Below are 19,560 nucleotides of genomic sequence, written 5' to 3'. Positions count from 1 at the left end.
ATGGTGCACTTTGTAGTTGTCTCCAATAAGTTACAGCCTATCCTAGGACTGAACGCTATTCAGAAACTTGGTCTTGTTACTGTGAATAAAGACAAGTTTATTGCCAAAGTAGTGGGATCTAAGCAGAATGCACCCGGTGACCTCGGTGAAGCAACCCTCACACTTGACCCTGACGTGAAACCCAGAGCGTTGCCATGTCGCAAGATTCCAATTGCCCTGAAGGACCGTGTCAAAGCAGAGTTGGATTCTCTAGTAGAGCGACAAATACTGATACCAGTGACTGAGCCTACACCATGGGTTAGTCAGATGGCTATTGTGCAGAAGCCTAATGGAAAAATTAGAGTGTGCATTGATCCACAACCTCTTAATACAGCGCTGATGAGAGAGCACTACAGACTGCCAGTATTGGATGACATACTGCCAGAATTGAACAATGCAAAAATATTTTCACAGCTGGACGTTAAAGAGGCGTTTTATCATGTCCGCCTGGACGAGGAGTCAAGCAAATACACGACAATGATAACACCGTATGGTCGCTTTAGGTGGTCCAGACTGCCGTTTGGTCTAAAAGTCTCGAGTGAAATATTTCAAAGGAAATTAGATGAAGCCCTGAGTGACATAGATGGAATATTCTGTGTTGTAGATGATATCATTATCGCGGGACAGGGTGATACAGAAGCAGAAGCTAAAGCAGACAATGAAAAGAAGCTGAGCATACTGAAACAGAGGTGTGCTGAAAGAAACATAGTTCTCAATGAAGAGAAACAGAAAACGGGCCTAACGGAGATCACTTTCCATGGACATAAAATCTCTAAAGATGGAGTAAAGGTTGACGCAGCCAAAGTGAAAGCCATAATTGATATGCCATCACCCACTGATGTGAGCAGTGTCAAGCGTTTGTGTGGCATGGTGCAATACCTATCGCGCTTCTTACCAGACCTCTCAGGCATGATGGAGCCGATCAGGGAGCTTACTAGAAAAGACGTACCATTTCAGTGGACTAAGCAATGTGAAATGGCACTCAACACAGTGAAAGAAAGCCTAACTAAAGCACCATTGCTGGCATATTTCAATCCTGAGAAGGAAGTTCGACTCCAAGTGGATAGCAGCCAACATGGATTGGGCGCTGTGCTGTTACAAGAAGGCAAGCCAGTGGAGTATGCCTCGAGATCACTTACAGCATCAGAAAGGAAGTGGGCCCAGATTGAGAAGGAAGCACTCGCTATCTTGTATGGTTTAGAGCGTTTTGATCAATATACCTATGGACGGAAGGTGATAATTGAAAACGACCACAAACCATTGGACTCTATCCTACGTAAACCCCTCAGCAGTGCTCCCAAGCGTCTACAAGACATCATGATGAGACTATATCGATATGACTTCGAATTTCACTTTGTAAAGGGAACCTCACTCATCATTGCAGACTGTCTAAGTAGAGCACATTTGATGGATGACCTAGAGCACCGACCTAGAATCATGGACATCAGAGTGAATGAAGACATCTCCGATGCAAGATTGATTGAAATTCGTGATGCAACCTTAGCTGATGAGGACATGCAAGTTCTAAGTGACCTTATTGAAAATGGTTGGCCAGAGTCAAAAGTGAGTACACCAGATGTGTGTAAGCCATATTATGATATAAGAGACACACTTAGCTTGTATGAAGGCATAATTGTTAAAGGGGAAGCTGTAGTCATTCCTAAATCAATGCGTGCAGATATTAAGAAAAGATTGCACAAATCACACTGTGGCTATGACTCAATGACAAGAAGAGCCAGAGGAACAGTATATTGGCCGAGTATGAATGCTGAGATTAAACAGTTGGCTGATAACTGTGAGGCATGTCAAGAAATGAAGCCAAGAACCAGTAAAAACCTTCTTAATCAGCATGACCGAGGAACGAGTGCATGGCAGAAAGTTGGTTTAGATTTGTTTGAAATCAAAGGTAGAAATTACCTTGTGACAGTTGATTATTACAGCAACTTTATAGAAGTAGACTATCTGAGCACTACTACTTCCAATGTGGTTATCGCGATTCTGAAGAAGCATTTTGCGAGATATGGTGTCCCGATCACCTTGGTATCCGATGGTGGGCCGCAGTTTGCGTCAAGTGTGTTTGACCAATTCACGAAGAAATGGGGTATAAGACACATAAAATCAAGCCCACACTACCCAAGAGCAAACGGAAAGGCTGAATCGGCAGTAAAAACTGTAAAACACCTTATGTACAAATGCGTTAAAAACAATGAGGATCAGTTTGAAGCTCTATTAGAACTAAGAAATGTACCAAGACAAGAAACTGGGCTGAGCCCGTACCAAATGGTGTTTGGAAAGCCAGGACGTACATTCTTACCGTCAGTTGCTAAGAAAAGCAAGGATCCTCAAGTGTTAGAAAAGATCAACAAAAGAAACAAATCTGTGAAGAAATACCATGATAAGAGTGCGCGTGACCTGCCCAAGCTCAAAATAGGTCAAAATGTATACTTTGAACAAAAACAAAATCAACAATGGATTTTAGGAAAAGTATTGGACACGTGTGATGAACATAGTTACCAGGTCAAAGCCCAGGATGGAGCTACCTATAGAAGGAATAGAATACACATTCGTCCAACGAAAATTGAACCCTACATTCGTGACAAATCTCCAGCACGTATGACTAACAATGAATTTCCAACTGGTGGAAAACTACAGGACTGTCAGAATCCTATGTATACTCCAAGTGACAATGTTACAAAACAGCGTGAGAATTATCACAGTACTGCGAATGCTAATGAACTGACTGAAACAAAAACTGTGGAATCTGCAGATTCTATTAAGACTGGAAATGAAGTTCCACAAACCATAAGACCAAAACGTGAGTGCAGAAAGCCCAATTATCTTAAGGACTATGTAGTTTACAAGTGAAATTGCTGTAAACATGATAAGACATTTTCTAAGGACTGTTTACATGGACTGTAATTTGTTTCAGGAATCACTATGTAGTTTACAAGTGAAATTGCTGTAAACATGATACATTTTCTAAGGACTGTTTACATGGACTGTAATTTGTTTCAGGAATCACTGGATTTCCTTGTTCTTGTATGCAAATTGTGCATTGTTTTCATTGACATTATCAGAACAGTTGTGATTTTCTTGTTCACTTACATTCAAATGTTTGATATTTGAATCTTTAAAGGACAATGTTACTTAAAGTTTAATGTATGTTTACGTGTTCAACAACTGAAAAGGAACACTGGCAGATTGTTTGCAAAGACTTTATTATATTCATAGACTTTTCTATAGTGGAATGGAGAACTGTTTATTCTAGAGTTGTATTAAATGCAAGGAAATGCATTGCCATACATGACTGTCAAAGACTGGTTACACTTACATTGACTTTGATCAGTATGGATCTAGATCTGAGCACCAGACAGATCATATTTTTATTGGGAAACAGTATTTGTATTGTGAACTTGTTATATCTCCTCTTAGCTCACTTTGTCCTTTGTAGAGCATATTTTCTTTTATAAAGAAGGGGGGATGTTGATGATTGTGTTAGTTGAGACCGTGACCTCTGACATTGTGTTCCGTTCCCATGATGCATTAGTATAATGGTTAGGTGTTGAATAAAGTTCAGTGTTTATTGAACATGTGAATATTGTGTTGTTCCACATACACACAGTCTGGTCCATACAAAACTGGGACCGAGATCAACAAGATTGGCACAATTTGTTTATTTTTGGGTTGTCTGCAATGTTGGCATGTGCCGTCCTTGAATTAAATGAATTAAACAAATCGTACCATAGTGTTAATGGGAAACCATGCCACATTCACTTTATATGTAACTTTAAACAGGCATACAAAGCAGTTTTAGTTGGAAATTATTCACAAAAACAGCACTTTCAGAGCATCAAACACTCCAAATAAACAAGATCCTATCCAAATTTAACGTCTAGTAGGTAGAAATAAAGAACTTAAAATTGCATTTACATCCTGTGATTGTAACTTACCTTGCGTGTCATTTTGAAAATAGACTAACTTTGTCTCGGGTTATAAAAGAGATTTGACGTAGTATTTTTGTTAGCAGGTATGTAAAGATATCCTGTACTAGATTTACATAGCAAATCTAATTTTCCCCGAGGAAAAGAAAAACTACTCATTTGAATTGGATTTTTTTACAATTTAAAGGGAATAATTAAGATTTTAATAACTTGTGAGTCAGTGCCCGTTTGACAAGCATTTTTGCAATTTTTTAAATTTTCACAGGCAAAACCTTATTAATAATACTAAATGAAATTCACCCTTGCTATTCAAAGTGTACTAACAGTTTACTCCCTGACTGGCAGCTGATGAAGATCACTTGTTGAAAGAAAGAAAGCAATCATGAATCCCCATGGCTATTGTGTAGAACATGTTGCAGTGCATGGGTGAAACTTTCCAGGATTATGCCCTATGTCAGGATTTTCAGTCTTCAAATTGATAATTTTTTCATATGGTCTAAATGAGATAAGATATTTCAAGCTATGTTTTCAGGATTTTTGCATTTTTTTCAACTTTCACCCATGGTGAGATTTTGTATCATTGATTCCCATTCCTATATCTTATTTCATGAAATTATTGTTTCAGGCATTAGAAGAGGAGGGTTTGGATCCTGTGACATGCACATTTACTATTGATGAGGCTTCTCCTGGACCTAAGTCAAAGTTGGGGTTAGTAGGGACACCCACTGGGAAGACAAGTAAGTAGGGTATTATTATGGTTGCATTGTCTTTGTGTTAGCCCTATGACTGACATTTAACATTTTGGTTTAAACTTAACAGAAATCATTGGGGACAAAAATGAATTTTTCTTGTTATGTAATTAGGCAGACACCAAAAAGCCATATTACTTGATGTATTCATAGTTTTACATAGGCAGCAGTTTGATGATTTGAGACATAATACACAAAAAAAATGACTTTTTACATCTTGCTCAGTAGTGGATTATTGTACGAATGTGAAATAGAGCAAACTTCAAGTAAGCATATTGCCATTAAATATTATACCCGGTCCCAGGCAGCAATCTGATTATATAATAATAGGGTCTTATGAATATTGCAAAGTTTAGAAGCAATCAAAAAGCTGTGTTAACCAAATTATATCCGGATTTTAAGCTCCATTTTGATATATAGAAGGGATGTACCTTCACCCAAAAGGTGTAAAGCAGGGGTACTTACTGAGAAAATGATTTGTAGTCAATAAATGTGCAACACATCTGCCATGAATTTTTTAGTTCATTACTTGATGAGACATGTATCATTTATTCTGTAGATACAATATTGTATGGGGATTGGTTTCTGATATTGGTGGTCATAGGGACTGTTTTCATATGTCATGGAATATGTCATAATTTAAAGAAATCTTTTGATTCAAGAGTGATATTGGTGATGTGTTTATACCGTACTAGAGAACAATTTTTTTCTATGGTTTAATTTTTACCACTTTGATGTTTCATTGAATACACTGCTGACTTTAATTTCACTTTTTCAGGAGGCATTAAGGGAAAAGGAAAGGTAGGTTTCACAAAATTACTGTGGTTGTGGAATGTTGTTTCTTTGTAAGATGTTTGTGAGATGTATAGAAATTTGTTAGTTGTATTGAGAAAGATGTAAAACAGTAAAATGGTATGAAAACAGTGGTAATGATATCTGATACCGTATGTAAGTATAGAATTTGAAGTGTAAGAAAGATTGGCAAAATTTTTAGTATTTTTTATTGTATGCTGTAGCACAGATAGAAAAAATATTGTTTACAGGTCCTTTACAAGATTTCTTGCCTGCTGTGTGACGTCTGTACGTTATTTTGTTGATGCGACATTCACTGCAAACAAAGAGGGTTTTTATTAGAAGACAATGCTTGTAATCTGATTTGTACTCAAGTTACCACGTACTTGTCCAATACTAGATGTTTTAAAAATAACTCAGGATAAACTTAGAACTGTCTGTGACCTTGCAGCTAAGTTAAGAAACTTGAGTATTTTTTTTTAAGATAAGCAGGTGGGAAAGGAAGTAGATATTGAGCCAACAAACAATAGAAGTTGAAAGAAAACAAGATTACTAGTAAATAGTTCTACAACTCGTGTACTTTTGGTTGATGAGGGGATATACTACTAATTATATGAGGATAAACGAGCTTCGTGATCTTTTCATGTAGAAATTTAGATTCAAAATATATGGTTCAATGAAATGATAGCTGGAGTGGTGCTATAGCAGGAAATCCATGGGACAGTTTTTGTTAGTATTTCGTTTGCAAAACAAGGAAATATAGTTTTTAATTGTCAGTTAAGAAAGTGCGCAGTATGGGTTTGGCCTGACAGTCACGTAATGAGAATGTTTGACAAATGTCTACTTGAATACATAGACTGTGTTTTTTTTTAATATGAAGAAGTGTCACTGACATGACATTCTTGAAAACTTGATGATAATATCTAGCGGTCAGAAAATGTAGAAGATTCTTTTATTAAGGGAGTATTATAATATAAATAATGTATTTTATTCCTTTCCTGTGTAATCTGTTAAGTGGTGGTTTGTAGTGGGTGGGTGTGTGGGTGGCTGCTATTGCTGTGAAATAGGTCAGTGAATGTTGGTATAAATGATGACTAAAAACCTGCATATGGCAGGCTGGGTGGTTGGAATCTGTTAGATCAAATAGTGAAATTTGGTGGTTATCGTTTGGTTTGATGGTTGTCCGATCTCAGCAGACCAGCGCCACATAATGGAATGGAGGTTCTATCAAGGGAAAATACTCATTGTTGATGTTAGTCACTCTCAGGTAAATACTCATAGGTAGGATGTTCTACCACATGTTTCCTGTCCTGCCTTCCTGAATTGGTTACTTGGTGTTTTCTTATTTGAAGTTTGATTGTTTTAAAAACTGTACTTCAAATATGCCAGACTTTTTTCCTAGTGCTATTTTGTATCATTTTTAAGTGGGGGATTCTTTTTTTCACAAGAAATAATTACTAGAATCACCTTATTCCAATATGGGGCAGTTGTGTAACAAATTCTAAGATAGATCAGAAATGGGACATAGATAGGTGACAGGAAAGTTGACAATTGGGCAAAGTAGCCAGTAGATTTTCTGAAGAATACCCAAATATTGTGTGAAAGATAGAGCTATGCCAACGTTCCACCCCATCTGACACGTCTTGCAGACTAGATATGGTCTAGAACCAATGTCTGTGTATATTCATCCTTAAAATATAACATTTAAAGATATATCTTTATGGAAGTGAAAGATTTTGAAAACTTTCCTGTGCATCATTTGATATCATTCATCCCATCTGTAAAGAAATTTTAACAAGGAAGGATACTGATACTCTGCACACTTCAGAAGAAACTGGTTCAAGTCAAATTTGGGCTAGAAAAAAAATTCAAAGAAAATTTCCTGATAAGAGGAGGAGAGAATTTTTCCCGTATTTATAAATCAGTGTTTAAAGTTGTCTCATACATAAATAGTGAAAAGAACTGTATATTATTGGCACAAATGTTAGTGGGAGTAGGTAGACTAGTAGTTTATTTAGTTTAAAGCATATTCTGAATCATTAAGTTGCCTATCACCATGACGTGTTAGCATAATATGACCAACTTCTAACAAAGTGAACTTTGGCTAACTGTGAAAGAATAGCAAATTATTTTAACGCCTCCCCATTTTCATCAAATATCAATCATGATTCATACTTCTTTATTTCCCTCAAGTGTGCCCAAATTTTGACTTATTACACTAGGGATTGTTGGCCCACTACTTTTCAAGTACAAAACCTCCCAACATTTGACTAGCACTTTGCATTAAGTGTAACTTAAAATATGTCACTGGACCTCTGAGCAATTTGGCGAAAGTGCTTTTGCTTCATTTTACTCAAGTGATTGTGTTGTTCTATTGAAATACTTATGGTTTTTATATATTTGGCTAATGTCCTTTTGTCGTCCAAGAAAATATCTTGGCAGTATATGAGAAACACCTTTAAAATCAGATTATCTTCCTTGGAGAGTGACTGGTAGCAAATTTTGACTGTTCTTACTCAAAAGCAGTTAGGATGATGGCTAATAGACACTTATGATACACATCACTCTGAAAAAGTTTAAGCAGGTGGAAATAGATTTGCCCAATTTTAAGCACATTTGGGCATATATCCTATGTACAAATGTATAGATGTGTATAATTTATATAACTTTATTTATCCCTAGGAGGGTGAGGATGAGGAAGAAGAATTGGAGGAAGAGAATCTTGAGGTACCAGCTCAGCAGGAGGACATGGACAAGGTAGGTCATTGTCTATATGTATTATGGAATCTTTGGTTGCTAAGAATTCTTTAGAATTATATTTCATTCTGTATGCTGTCTATACATTTCATACTAGCCAGCAATTATTTTACTATTTTCAGTGTGGAATATGCTTTGAAGGCATTTTTTTAATGAAAAAAAGACTTTATGCTAAAATATTGGGAAAAGCTTAAGGATTTGATATACATATTGGATGGATTAGGCTGTTATCTTTGTTTTGTTGAGTAGTTGAAAAAAAAAAAAAACAATGCCATGCCACATAAAAAGGGTATCTGTCAGCAGGAATTTTTCAAAATGTTAGAGGTCCCTCATCATGGTCAAATTGCTCTATTTCCCCTTATTTCATTGTCTCAGTGTCAGGTTTCCTGGTATCTTCAGATGACTAATTGTGTTAGGTTTAAAGGAGAGGTGGGTGTTACCGCACGAAGGAAAACTTTTTTTTGAAATAAATTCTTTGCTGTATGTATTATTGTTATTCCCTTTTTTTTGAAGCAGTAATACATAGCACACAATGAACAGGATGTTTAAAAGCATGTCCATGGATATCCAAATGTAATCAGAGTCTTTTAACCCATCTAACCCATCTTTTGTAATGATACATATATTAGCTGAGATTTTTTCTTATTTAGGCTGATGTTCTGGATGAAGTGCCTCCCTTGACTGCAGAAGAACACAATCAGCCAACCCTTACCTCTGAAGAGGAGGACAGACTACTGGCAGATGGGGTGAGAAAAATAAGTTTTTAAAATGTTAAAAGTGAGTTTAAGTGTTGAATATTTTTCAATTTCAATCTGAGTTATTTCAGACGGCATGGAGTCTTCTGCCAATTGTCAGATTTGTTTTTTTTTTTTAACCTTCATAAAGGTCAGTCTTAAAATTTGTGCAGCTCAGTCATCGAGTAGAGGGTTCTCTGTTCTTTTGCGTGCCTCTACTTGTCCAGTCTGACCGGATAAACATCTTTTGTAAAGATGTATATACCAAACTGAGTTGGCACCTTTTCTTAGTAGTCGTGCAAAAATGAAGGCAGGCTTTCTAAAAAGTAATTCGTTTTTATTGTACTCAAAGTAGCAGGATTTGTTTAAACCATATAGCTGATTTTTTTTTCTTCCCAGTGATAAATAGCTCATATTTAAAAAAATATATCATATTCTGTAGCCAAAGAAATACATTTTGTTCTATGCTTTAATTTACAGTCAAAGGTTTACTAAATGATCCATAAAATTGTGATGGATGTTTTGTGTGATATATTAGTACAATTTATATAAGTGTTTTAACATTTCATTTAATAGTTTTTTATATGTCATGAAAATTTAAAATATGGATATTTGATTCAGACCTTTTGCATGAATTTCTTTTATGTAGATTTTTTTTAATAACTGAAGTTAGTGAAGAGTAGCCGAAATGAAAAAGAGGAACTCTTCATTGTGCCATTTAAATCGATTTATATATGCCAGTCCCTTAACTTTATTTAAGATGAGTTAAATAAAGCTTTAATAAATTAGATGCCATCCTCTTCAGCTTTGAGTCCCCCCCCCCCAACCACACTGAAATTTCCATTATCTGCTTATCCTTATGATAATGTGCCCATTAAGTTATGCTGCCTTGATTATGATGGCATTGATTTGATGCTGTAGTAGCAATATGCACACACAGTATTGATCCACGATGCCAAGAACAGACATTTGACTCCATTGCGTAATACTGATCACAACACAGACTATAACTGGTTTATGGTGTCTGGGAATTCATGTCTTGTTTCTAGCAGTGCAGCTTCTGTTATAGATTGGAGGTATCAGTTGGTTTGAAACAGAGATCTTGATTACAGCAATCATTTAGGCTTTCTGTTTACAGAGTTACATGTAGGACTTACTATAGTAGCGTGATGTATTGTGGTTTTCATTGCTGCAATGCATCAATTTTGCATCTGCAGTAAGGTCAGACAGTGACTGATGATTGCAAGGTTGTTGTAGGACTTAATTGTCGATTTATGAGTGTTTTGTGGGGAAAAACAGCGTACATGCTTTATTGTGATGTGTCATTGCAGGTGCCCCAAAAAGAAGACCAAGGTGAATCTGTTGCTGTGTCCATCTCAGGTACAGTAAGGAGTGGTGAAGTGTGAAGTGCCTGGGAAATAAAATTGGCTTACTGTACATTGCAAACAGTTATGAAATGAAATTTTAAATGATTATCAGTCGGTGATCTTCATAGTCAGTCAGATATTTTCTTCTTTAAAAGCCCTATTGGTTTTCAATAAAAAGAAGCTTGTTTCAAAATCCAGTCAACAATTTTGCCAGACAATTTGCAGTTTTTGAATTATACATTCTGCAATTTTTTTTTTGCTTCTTGCATCTTTACTAATTAAGTTGACATATGAAATGTTGCCACATAAAGTCTTCCATTTTGTAAAAAAATGCTCATTTGGGCAAATTGTCTGGCAGAGTATGTGGCAAGGATGAACGTGAAATATCAGTGGTTTGAGGTGGACATCACAAACTGCAGCCAAGGTGTAACTTCAAGTTCATTGTGGATTTTGACCAATGGCCAGCCTTTGTGAGTGTGGTTAGTTCAGGTGGAACAGGCTGACCTTTGAAGAGTTGGACATGGAGGAGGTTGTGTATCCCCCCACACCAAAGTCTAGGAGGAACAGTTAGAGGACTATTCTGAACAATAATCATGGACACCAAGTTTTTTTTTTTTTTTTTTTTCGTGTGGGACTCTCCGAAATTTATATGAATGATGTGGATATTCAATGGATATATTCAAGTATTCCAGTACCTGACACCTGAGAAAGTAACCAAAATAATGATGTATTGCTGACTGTGACAAAGTGCAGCATGCCTAAAATGTTTGCCTTGGCCACACAAACTGATCTACAGCTGTGCCATGATGAGAGGTTGTTCCAGCACCACCTGAGCCTGAAGTGATCCTGGTATTTAAGAAGATACACTTATCTACTGAAATGAAATAGCCTCAGGTATGATTTCAGTGAATGAAATTTCCCCGAAAAAGTGCAATGTACTGAAAATAAATGGAAGATCCAGAATAAAAAATGCTTGATTTCTGTACTGAAGTTTTTACACAACGTGGACTAGAAAAGAAGCATACCTGGACTTATGATTGTGAAGACGATTTAATCTACTGCTGGCCTTGTACCTTTATTCCTGGACTGTGAACATGAGTATTTTCACCCTTCACAAAGTTCAAGGAACTTCCAGTATAAAACTGGGTTTGAAACAAGCTTCATTTGTTTTTCATTGCTCTTTCACATGGAGAATTACTTTATGAAAATAAACTTGTAATACTGTTCATAGTCACAAAAAAGGTAAGTGAAAAATCCCCTTCAGTAATTTTTTTTTTTTACCCTGTCATGGGTTTGCTGTTTTTCATTCTTCTCAAGCCTAGAGGAAGCTTTGGATATTGAATTGTGATGCTCTCTTTTGCATTACTATTTACCAGTTTGTGCCTTGAATTTTATGTAGCAAATCAGCCAGCAACTGATTCTAGCACAATGGACTCCTCAGCGCCTAAAGTCGAGGAGCTGCAGGGGACTGAAGCCCCTAAGACTGAGGCCAATGGTGTGGCACCAGTGTCGGAATCCCCCACAGAAACTCAGCCATCAGCAGCAGACACCCAGCAGCCTGTGTCCATGCTGAAGCCAGAGGAACTTCCCTATGCTGACCAGGGTCAGGCTGCTGCTCCTCCAACACCCACCAGTGTGCCAGTATGGGGCGCCCTCACAGTAGAGGACACAATCAAAATGAGCTCCAAAGAAAGCAAAGGTGAAGATGATATTTCTTTGATAGTGAATGTGGATGACACCGAAAATAACTTGGATTATGATATTGAAGCCACTCCAGCCAAGAAACCCAAGTTGGAAGAGGAAACTATTGGGGAGGTTATGGACACCAGTGCAGTGAATACTTCCCAGGATTCCTCTGCACAGGAAGTAGAACCTAAAAAGGAGACTGGGGACCAAAGTATGGAAGTAGATAATGGGAATGCAAAGTCAGCTGAGGAAAAAATTGAAGAGGCCAAGAAGGAAGAAAGTAAAGGAGAGGATAAGAAAAGAGAGGACAAGAAAGAGGATGACAAAAAAGATTCGAAGACCAAGAGGTTGGTTATCCATATGTTGCTTTCCTACTGGATTCAGTCCCTTTTTTAAACAAGTTTAAGGTTCTAGTTGAAAGTAGCCATTTCTCTTCTAAGTCTTTTATTCAGTCAATTGTGTATGGTTATTCTCTCTTTCCTAACAATTATGGTGCAGTGTATGCCACTTAGACAGTTTCTTGTTTCCTAATGATTTGTACATTCAGCCTAGTTTTGGATCAGTTGAGCCATGAGAATTATAAGATGTATCAGAATTGCTGGATGACATTAGCTGATTCCATTTCCGTGGTAACAGTACATGGTGCCAGTGGAATGGTTTGCCATAGCCCAGGTCAGCAGGTTGCAGTGTGTGACAAGAGTCCAAGTCCCAGAGAAGTCGCCTCTAGCACCCAAGAACCCTGGATGACTATTACTACAGCTGTTTGTGTGTGTGTGTGTGTGTGTATGTATGTGTGTGTGTGTTTTACAGGAATACTATTTGCCCTTTTGGTGCCTCTAACTCCCTTGTGAATTTTGGATGGGAATATGTGTGAGACCTGTTACCAATAATAAATACTAACTTTTTCATTTTTGCTTTTCTTTAACAGTTCTTCTGCTGCTTCTAAGGATACAAAGTCTGATGGCAAGGATCGAAAAGGTAAAGGATAACAAATAGTAGCATCAAGTATGTAACTCATTTTCAGCAGTACTGAGAGATGTTCATGAGCATAAAGACAGGCTAGAGAATATGTTATGTTGAACTTCCCTTTGCTGCCATGATATCTGTAATATGTTTAAGACACAGTTTGTACTAATTTTTTATCAAGGCGCATTTCACATCAAATTGTACACTGAACTGGACTGATCTACTTTGACAGCTCCAAACATGTTATTATGATAAAGGGGCTCCCTTTGCCAAGTTCTCCACAAGTTTGTTAAGTTAATTAATAGGCATTGTGGATTGCAGAATGCCTAATAATCTTCATAGTCTCTGATACTGATGATTATACATGTTGTTTATCATTCTCAGAGTCTCACAGTCGCAGCAGCAGTAGTAGCAGTAAGAACCTGTGGGTCAGTGGCCTGTCCCAGTCCACCAAAGCTACTGATCTGAAATCTCTTTTTAGCAAACATGGAAAGGTGCGTCCTTCAAGGCTTTGCCAGTCAACTGGTGACAATCCTACTGTTAATTAAAACCTGAGCTTTATATGATCTTTAGAAAAAGAATGGATTGATTTTGTAGTTATGCTCTGTCATTTAAAACTTACGTCAAAGGAACTTGTCATTGCAATTTTTAGGTCATTGCTATTTTAAGGTCAGATATTTTCAATTTTTGATTAGTCCTCAAGATCATTCCAAATAATGATCCAAGCAACCAATATTGCTCAGTTCTAAAAATAAATATTGTACTTTAAATGAACATTGTGAAAATTGTTTAAGTGAACATTATTCAAAGAATAAAAATGATTAAGTCGTGTTAACTTTCTTGTAAACTGTAGGTTGCTGGTGCCAAGATTGTCACTAATGCCCGTCGTCCTGGCTCACGCTGCTTTGGTTTTGTTACCATGTCAACAGTGGACGAGGCCTTGAAGTGCATCCATAATTTACACAGGACAGAATTGCACGGGAAGATCATTTCTGTAGAAAGGGTGAGAATGCTGAAGGTTTTGTTATCAATTGCCCTTTGTGTAGTACCAATATTTCAATGGAATACAGTTTTATATGATAAGAAGTTGCTCTGGAATGAACTTGCAAAAATAGAAATGAACCTTATTCAGAACCTGTATTAAATGTCACTGAAGAGGTGTTTTTGTAGAGACGGTAGTGTTGTCAGTGTTGTTAGCGGAGATAACCTCACTGCATCAGTGGTGTATAACAGTATTGAACTAATCCTTAGGGTATTAGGCAGTAGTCCTGTTTTACAGATGATCAAAATTTTTTTTTTCATTTTATGCTTTACTTCCCTTTCAGGCAAAGAATGATCCTTCCAACCCCTCTAGTAGCAGATCCAGGACAGGGTCTGTCAGTGATAAGAAAACAGACTCAAAGAAAGATGAAAAAAGAACTGAACCAAAAAAAGAGGAAAGGGGTATGCCTTTTTTAGATTAAAGAGGATGATCTGAAATGACACTTTGGTACATTTTATGACTGAAAGTTTCATTAAATTCTAAAAAAAGGTTATGAAACCAGTGATACTAAGATATTGTGGATGTTTTCATTTCGATCATTGACATTTTGCAGACAAAAAGGAAGAGAAAAAGACAGAGGACAAAGAAGGAGAAAAGAAAGAGGATAAAAAAGAAGAAAAGGATGATAAAAAGGAAGAGAAGAAGGATGAGAAAAAGGATGAGAAGCGAACCGAACGCAAGCGAGATGATCATCACAGAAGAGACAGTGACCATCATCGACCAGGAAGTCGTAGAGACAGTCGTAGTGGACCACATCGTTCCTCTTCCAATACCACCCCTACTTCAAAGAGAAAGTCCTCAGGTATTCCTTTCATCTCTCCAGTCTCTCGTCTTTCCCTGACAGCTAGTGTACCCACTTCACTTGTGCTGTTTAGTTTTTTTGCCATCATAAATAATTGAAACACTGGGGAACTTTAGATGCAACTCTTGGTGAATGGTTAGTTAGTCTTTTTGTATATGAATCTAGTGTATGACCTGATTATCCTTAATTGCCCACCTGTTCTTGCAGATAAGACCAGCAGTGAAACCAAAGCAGAAGGGGACAAGGAAAAGAAAGAGGAGAAGGAGGAAAAGAAAACTGAAGGAGAGGGAAAAGATAAAGAAGAGAAGGTAGAGACAGAGAAGAAGGAAGGCGAAAAAAGTGATGACAAGAAGACATCCAGCACTAGATCTAAGAGTCAAGACACAAATAGGAGTAGAAGAGAAGGAAGCAAAAAGAAGGATGAATTGCTGTCTTTTGAAAGAATAAAAGCAAGTATATAGGCTATCATTGAAAACAGGATTTCATATTTTCAACTCAAGGTTATACCAATTGAGCTTCTTTCTTATGTTAAGCACATTTGTAGTTAGGTGTTTGAGAAGGAAAATTATTTAATTCGGGATGAAAACTTACAATTGATTTTTTGTGGTTTATTCAGGAGGAACGAGAGCGTGAACGTTTGCGCCAGAGAGAACGAGCTCTGAGGGAGGAAGAGAGGAGGAGAAGGATCCAGGCATCCAGGGACAGAGATCGCATGAGGGATGTAGAACGCAAGCAGAGAGAAGAAGCAGAGAGACTTCAGAGGGAGAGAATGCAGCTGAGGTATGTGGATACATTTAAAAGAAAAGCTGGTCTCTTTTAATGTTATCTTTATCTTTGAAGCAAGAGCTCATATTGTCCTCATTACTGAAAACATGAGCTGGTCGATTTGGTTGTCAGCATTAAGCCCTAAAAGATATGTTTTTGAAAAAAGTACCTTTGAGCTTAAAAAAATTCAAGGACTTTAGAAACATTGTTACTATATGTCTAGATATATTTTGATCTAATTGCTTGTGGATGACTTTAATTGTAAAATGACTGTAACAGTATCTTTTCAGCTTGAACAAAATCAATTTTGACTTCATTGCTTTAGGTTGGAACGCGAAAGAATAGAGAAAGAAAAAATAGAACAACTAAGGCTTCTGGAACAAGAACGTCATGAGCGTGAAAGACTTGAACGTCTTGAAAGAGAGAGAGAAAGACGGCTATTAGAACAGAGAAGGTATGGACTCTTTTATTCTCACTGGATATTTTTTGTCTCAACGGGTTATTTTCTTTTATTTAACTGCTGTACATTTTCATTTAGTCAGTTCAATTTAAAGGAGTTTGTATTGTCATACAACATTAATTTTATATGCTGAGTAGGTTAGATGATAGAAGACCTCCCAAAAGACCCTTTGAGCCAAGAGGTCCAGCTAACCGTGATGACCCTCCTCACTGGGACTCCAAGAGGCCATCCCTCCATGACCCTCCACCAGCCACAGCTGGGGTACCACCCTCAGGCCCTGGGCGTTTTGACTCCCGCACTGGGGGAAACTTCCCTGCTCCTACCAGGTATGGGGACTTTGACCACAGAGACAGAGGGGGTCCCATTGCTGCACCTGGTGGAGGCCGCAGTGGGTTTGAAGAGGCCCAGTCACCAACAGAAATATTCCCAAGACGTGTGGAACGCTATGACAGAAGGGATGGTCGCCCCTTGGACAGCTCCAGGCCTGCAGCACCCTCATCTCGCCATGAGGCTTCCGGCAGAGCTCCCATGGCAACGGCTGGTCGCTATGAAGATGCCAGGAGAGAAGAACCTAGGAGGGAAGTAGTGGCTAGGAGAGAGGTAGCACCCTCTGGTAGAGATAGAGATGAAAGAAGGGTGGAAGAAAGGAGCCGACCTGACGATAGGTTTGACAGGTACTGCAGAAATTATAATTGCATTTGAATTTCCTTTGAGTTCCCTTGATTACTAGATGATGATGTTCTTTGGACAGGTATATTTAACCTAGTAAAAGAGAATTGTAAAATTGTCCTCATTTTCCAGTAGATACCCAGACCGTGGTGGATCTGGCCATGAACGCAGGGACTCCCAACCAAGCAATCGGGATGCACCTCCAGCACGAGGGCGAGAACCTGTACAAGAGCGTGGAGGTCTGCATGCCAGCAGAGACAGACCGTCCAGAGATTCAGCCCGTGGTGCGCCGGTACGGGGCTCTCCCGTTCATAGGCAGGACACCAGAGCTGAGTGGAAGTCTGAGAGAGGGGCCATACAGCAGCAGGAGAGGCGAGGAGTGCAGGACAGTCATAGGGATAGGTACCAAGATACAGGTAAGTCATATGGAGACTGAATTTTGTCTAGGTGGCATGTTGGGTGAGGGAAGGGAAAAGGATTGGCCAGTTACTTGTATGTGGATTAAAAAAAGTGTAGTAATAAAATGCTGAGATTGTAAGGTACTGTGTTAATGGACCCCAATCAATCTGATACTGTACAAAATGAATACGAAGTGAAGAGCTGTTCCAACTTGACTAATTCAAAGTAGTGATAGCCAGTGTTTTAAGAGTGGATGTTAATAAGTGTTGTAGGAAAACAAGGCTGGAGGTGTAATATTATGATATTTTATTATAGACCAGCGAGGCGGAGATCGTGGGGGTTATGGAGAACAGCGTGGTGGTCGTGATGGGTGGCACGGAGGCAGTGGAATGTCCGACAACCGCAGCAAGTCAGCAACAGGTGGACCAATGGGTACAGAATAATTATTTGTTTCATTAAAAGAAAATAAATATTTGAATTTGGGTTTATAATATCAGAATGTCTAATTTTGTGCATGTGCAGCATTTTTATTTTGTTGCCCACTGCTTGACAAGAGATATGCATGTGTGTATTGTTGAATTGGATGGCTGTTTATATGAATATATGTGTAGTTGGGGTTTGATTTGATGCAGTCTACCCTTTACTCTAATGTAGGCGGCTCCTCAGCTCCCTCCACCTATAGAGCCAACCACAGGCAACCTAACCGGCAAGACAAAGGTAATACCCCTTGCTAGCCAATAGAAAAAAGGCTCACAAAATTTTCTGTCTGTCACTCTCTCTCTTCTTAAGTGAACTACTTGTGAAAGCACGCATTTTATCTTCTCTACTTATGTTGCTTGGCACATTGTGTCTCTGAAATGGCGATAAAGCTTGAGTGATCTCATGTCCGTCCTGTGCTTTCAGGAGCTTCATAGTAAGGAGGGACGTAGTCTAGTGTAGTTGATGTTGTTTGCGTAAGTGTAGTGGATTCTTTCCTTTAAGTGGGGCTCTCTTTTATTGAATTCACACCTGTTGCTTCAGCAAGCATTCTATTTTAGGATTTAGTTTTTGAAATTACTCACATGAAAAGGGGCACCTATCCTTTGTTTCTCAAAAAATGTTTAGTATTTGTTATCTTTGTAATACTTTTAATTGTCGTACATGTATTTCTCCTGAAATAGAAATCTGACTCAAGAAGCATTTTCTGATTACAATGAATGCATGCTCAAATAAATCGGGCTTTGTGTCTTTCCAGGCATGTCTAGCGTAGGCGGAGGATCCAGTGGACGTAACCAGTGGAGTGGAAGTGACCGCAGCACAGCCAAAATGGAGACTGCCTGGCCACCAGCTAATGTTCTCCCAGACCAAGGGTTAAACCGTCAAGTGGAGAGGTGGCCCACTCCCCAGTTACAGCAGCAGCATATGGCCACCCAGCCCACAGCCATCCCAGTGTCCAGTATGGGTCAACCAGCTCTTATCCAGACCCCTCAGGCCAGCATGTTCCTGGGGGCTGCAGCTAATCTAATGATGAATGCAGGTGCTTTTGCTCCCACCCGCTCCCAGGACAACAGGTTCGATGCCTACAGGAACATCAGTGGGGGCAACGTCAGAAGATACTAATGTGTATATGACAGACTGTTTATGACTGTTTTTTATAAAAGGTTTGTGGCGTTCACATGCCTGTGAAAGAGTCCTTCCCACAGGAAAAGGAGGGTAACTTTCTAACATGAGCCAATTGAGGAGATTCAAAACATAGTGAAAATGCTTGGCATGGTGATTTATTGAAGTCCCTTTTTTTATAAGGATTAGTGGTATTCACATATTTGGTTAAAAATGTCCTTCCCTCAGGAAATGGAAGAAAACTTTCTGTTGAAAGAATGTCAGAACAGCACATGGCACAATGGAAGTGAATTACTGTTACAACTATGCCGATGTTTTAAATGACCAGGACTAAATGTAAAAATTTTTTAAGCCATCTTTTTATTGAAATATGGCAAGTTCTTTTATATGTTGGACATTATGGTGTATTTTAATACATCCACGCATCACAGTGTCCACTGGTATGGTGTTAAGATTCCAGATGCCACAGAGATGTATATTTTTAGTATATATCTATCACCCCATAAAGGGATACACAAATTTCAAGTTGATAATGATTACAAACAGTTCTGCAAGCTATTCTGTTACACTTTGAAGATTGATTTACCCATCCATTGATGTTTTTCTATTTCTGTGACACATTTGTGGTTAGTGTGACCCAAGTTTGTCACAATGTTGTCAGGAAGTTGATCCAAATGAGAAGGAATCTTACATTTATATTGTTTGTAAGATGTTACTTTATAGAATTGTAGATAGACATAATTTGGCAGTAAGATTGTGCAATCTTTCCTGAGGAATAAATTGATATCCTTTA

At 38.2% G+C, this 19,560-nt stretch overlaps 1 protein-coding gene across 5 annotated transcripts in view; it reads left to right on the top strand.

Moving 5' to 3' along the window:
- Positions 1-19,560, top strand: part of LOC106165542 (uncharacterized) — a 21,682-nt gene extending 2,122 nt beyond the window's left edge. Inside the window, exons 2-21 of one of the 5 annotated variants that reach the window (XM_087004294.1) lie at positions 4,606-4,717; positions 5,508-5,530; positions 8,204-8,278; positions 8,929-9,024; positions 10,344-10,392; positions 11,779-12,412; positions 12,994-13,043; positions 13,416-13,525; positions 13,885-14,034; positions 14,357-14,474; positions 14,627-14,875; positions 15,083-15,324; positions 15,492-15,655; positions 15,966-16,094; positions 16,238-16,774; positions 16,902-17,185; positions 17,484-17,600; positions 17,823-17,885; positions 18,072-18,121; positions 18,403-18,517. In XM_087004294.1, coding sequence (XP_086860420.1) covers positions 4,606-4,717; positions 5,508-5,530; positions 8,204-8,278; positions 8,929-9,024; positions 10,344-10,392; positions 11,779-12,412; positions 12,994-13,043; positions 13,416-13,525; positions 13,885-14,034; positions 14,357-14,474; positions 14,627-14,875; positions 15,083-15,324; positions 15,492-15,655; positions 15,966-16,094; positions 16,238-16,774; positions 16,902-17,185; positions 17,484-17,600; positions 17,823-17,885; positions 18,072-18,082 — 3,213 coding nt within the window. In that variant the 3' untranslated portion in view covers positions 18,083-18,121; positions 18,403-18,517. Of the gene's footprint in view, positions 1-4,605; positions 4,718-5,507; positions 5,531-6,573; positions 6,789-8,203; positions 8,279-8,928; positions 9,025-10,343; positions 10,393-11,778; positions 12,413-12,993; positions 13,044-13,415; positions 13,526-13,884; positions 14,035-14,356; positions 14,475-14,626; positions 14,876-15,082; positions 15,325-15,491; positions 15,656-15,965; positions 16,095-16,237; positions 16,775-16,901; positions 17,186-17,483; positions 17,601-17,822; positions 17,886-18,071; positions 18,122-18,402 lie in introns of those variants that run through there. The other 4 variants (XM_013543757.2, XM_013543756.2, XM_087004293.1 and 1 more) reach the window with 4 other exon arrangements.

The sequence above is a fragment of the Lingula anatina genome, chromosome 2, assembly GCF_051362555.1.
Source record: "Lingula anatina isolate TDL-2025a chromosome 2, LinAna3.0, whole genome shotgun sequence".
Classification (NCBI taxonomy): Eukaryota; Metazoa; Brachiopoda; class Lingulata; order Lingulida; family Lingulidae; genus Lingula; species Lingula anatina.
Note: the sequence above shows the minus strand (reverse complement) of the source record. Positions and strands in the feature narration are given on the sequence as shown.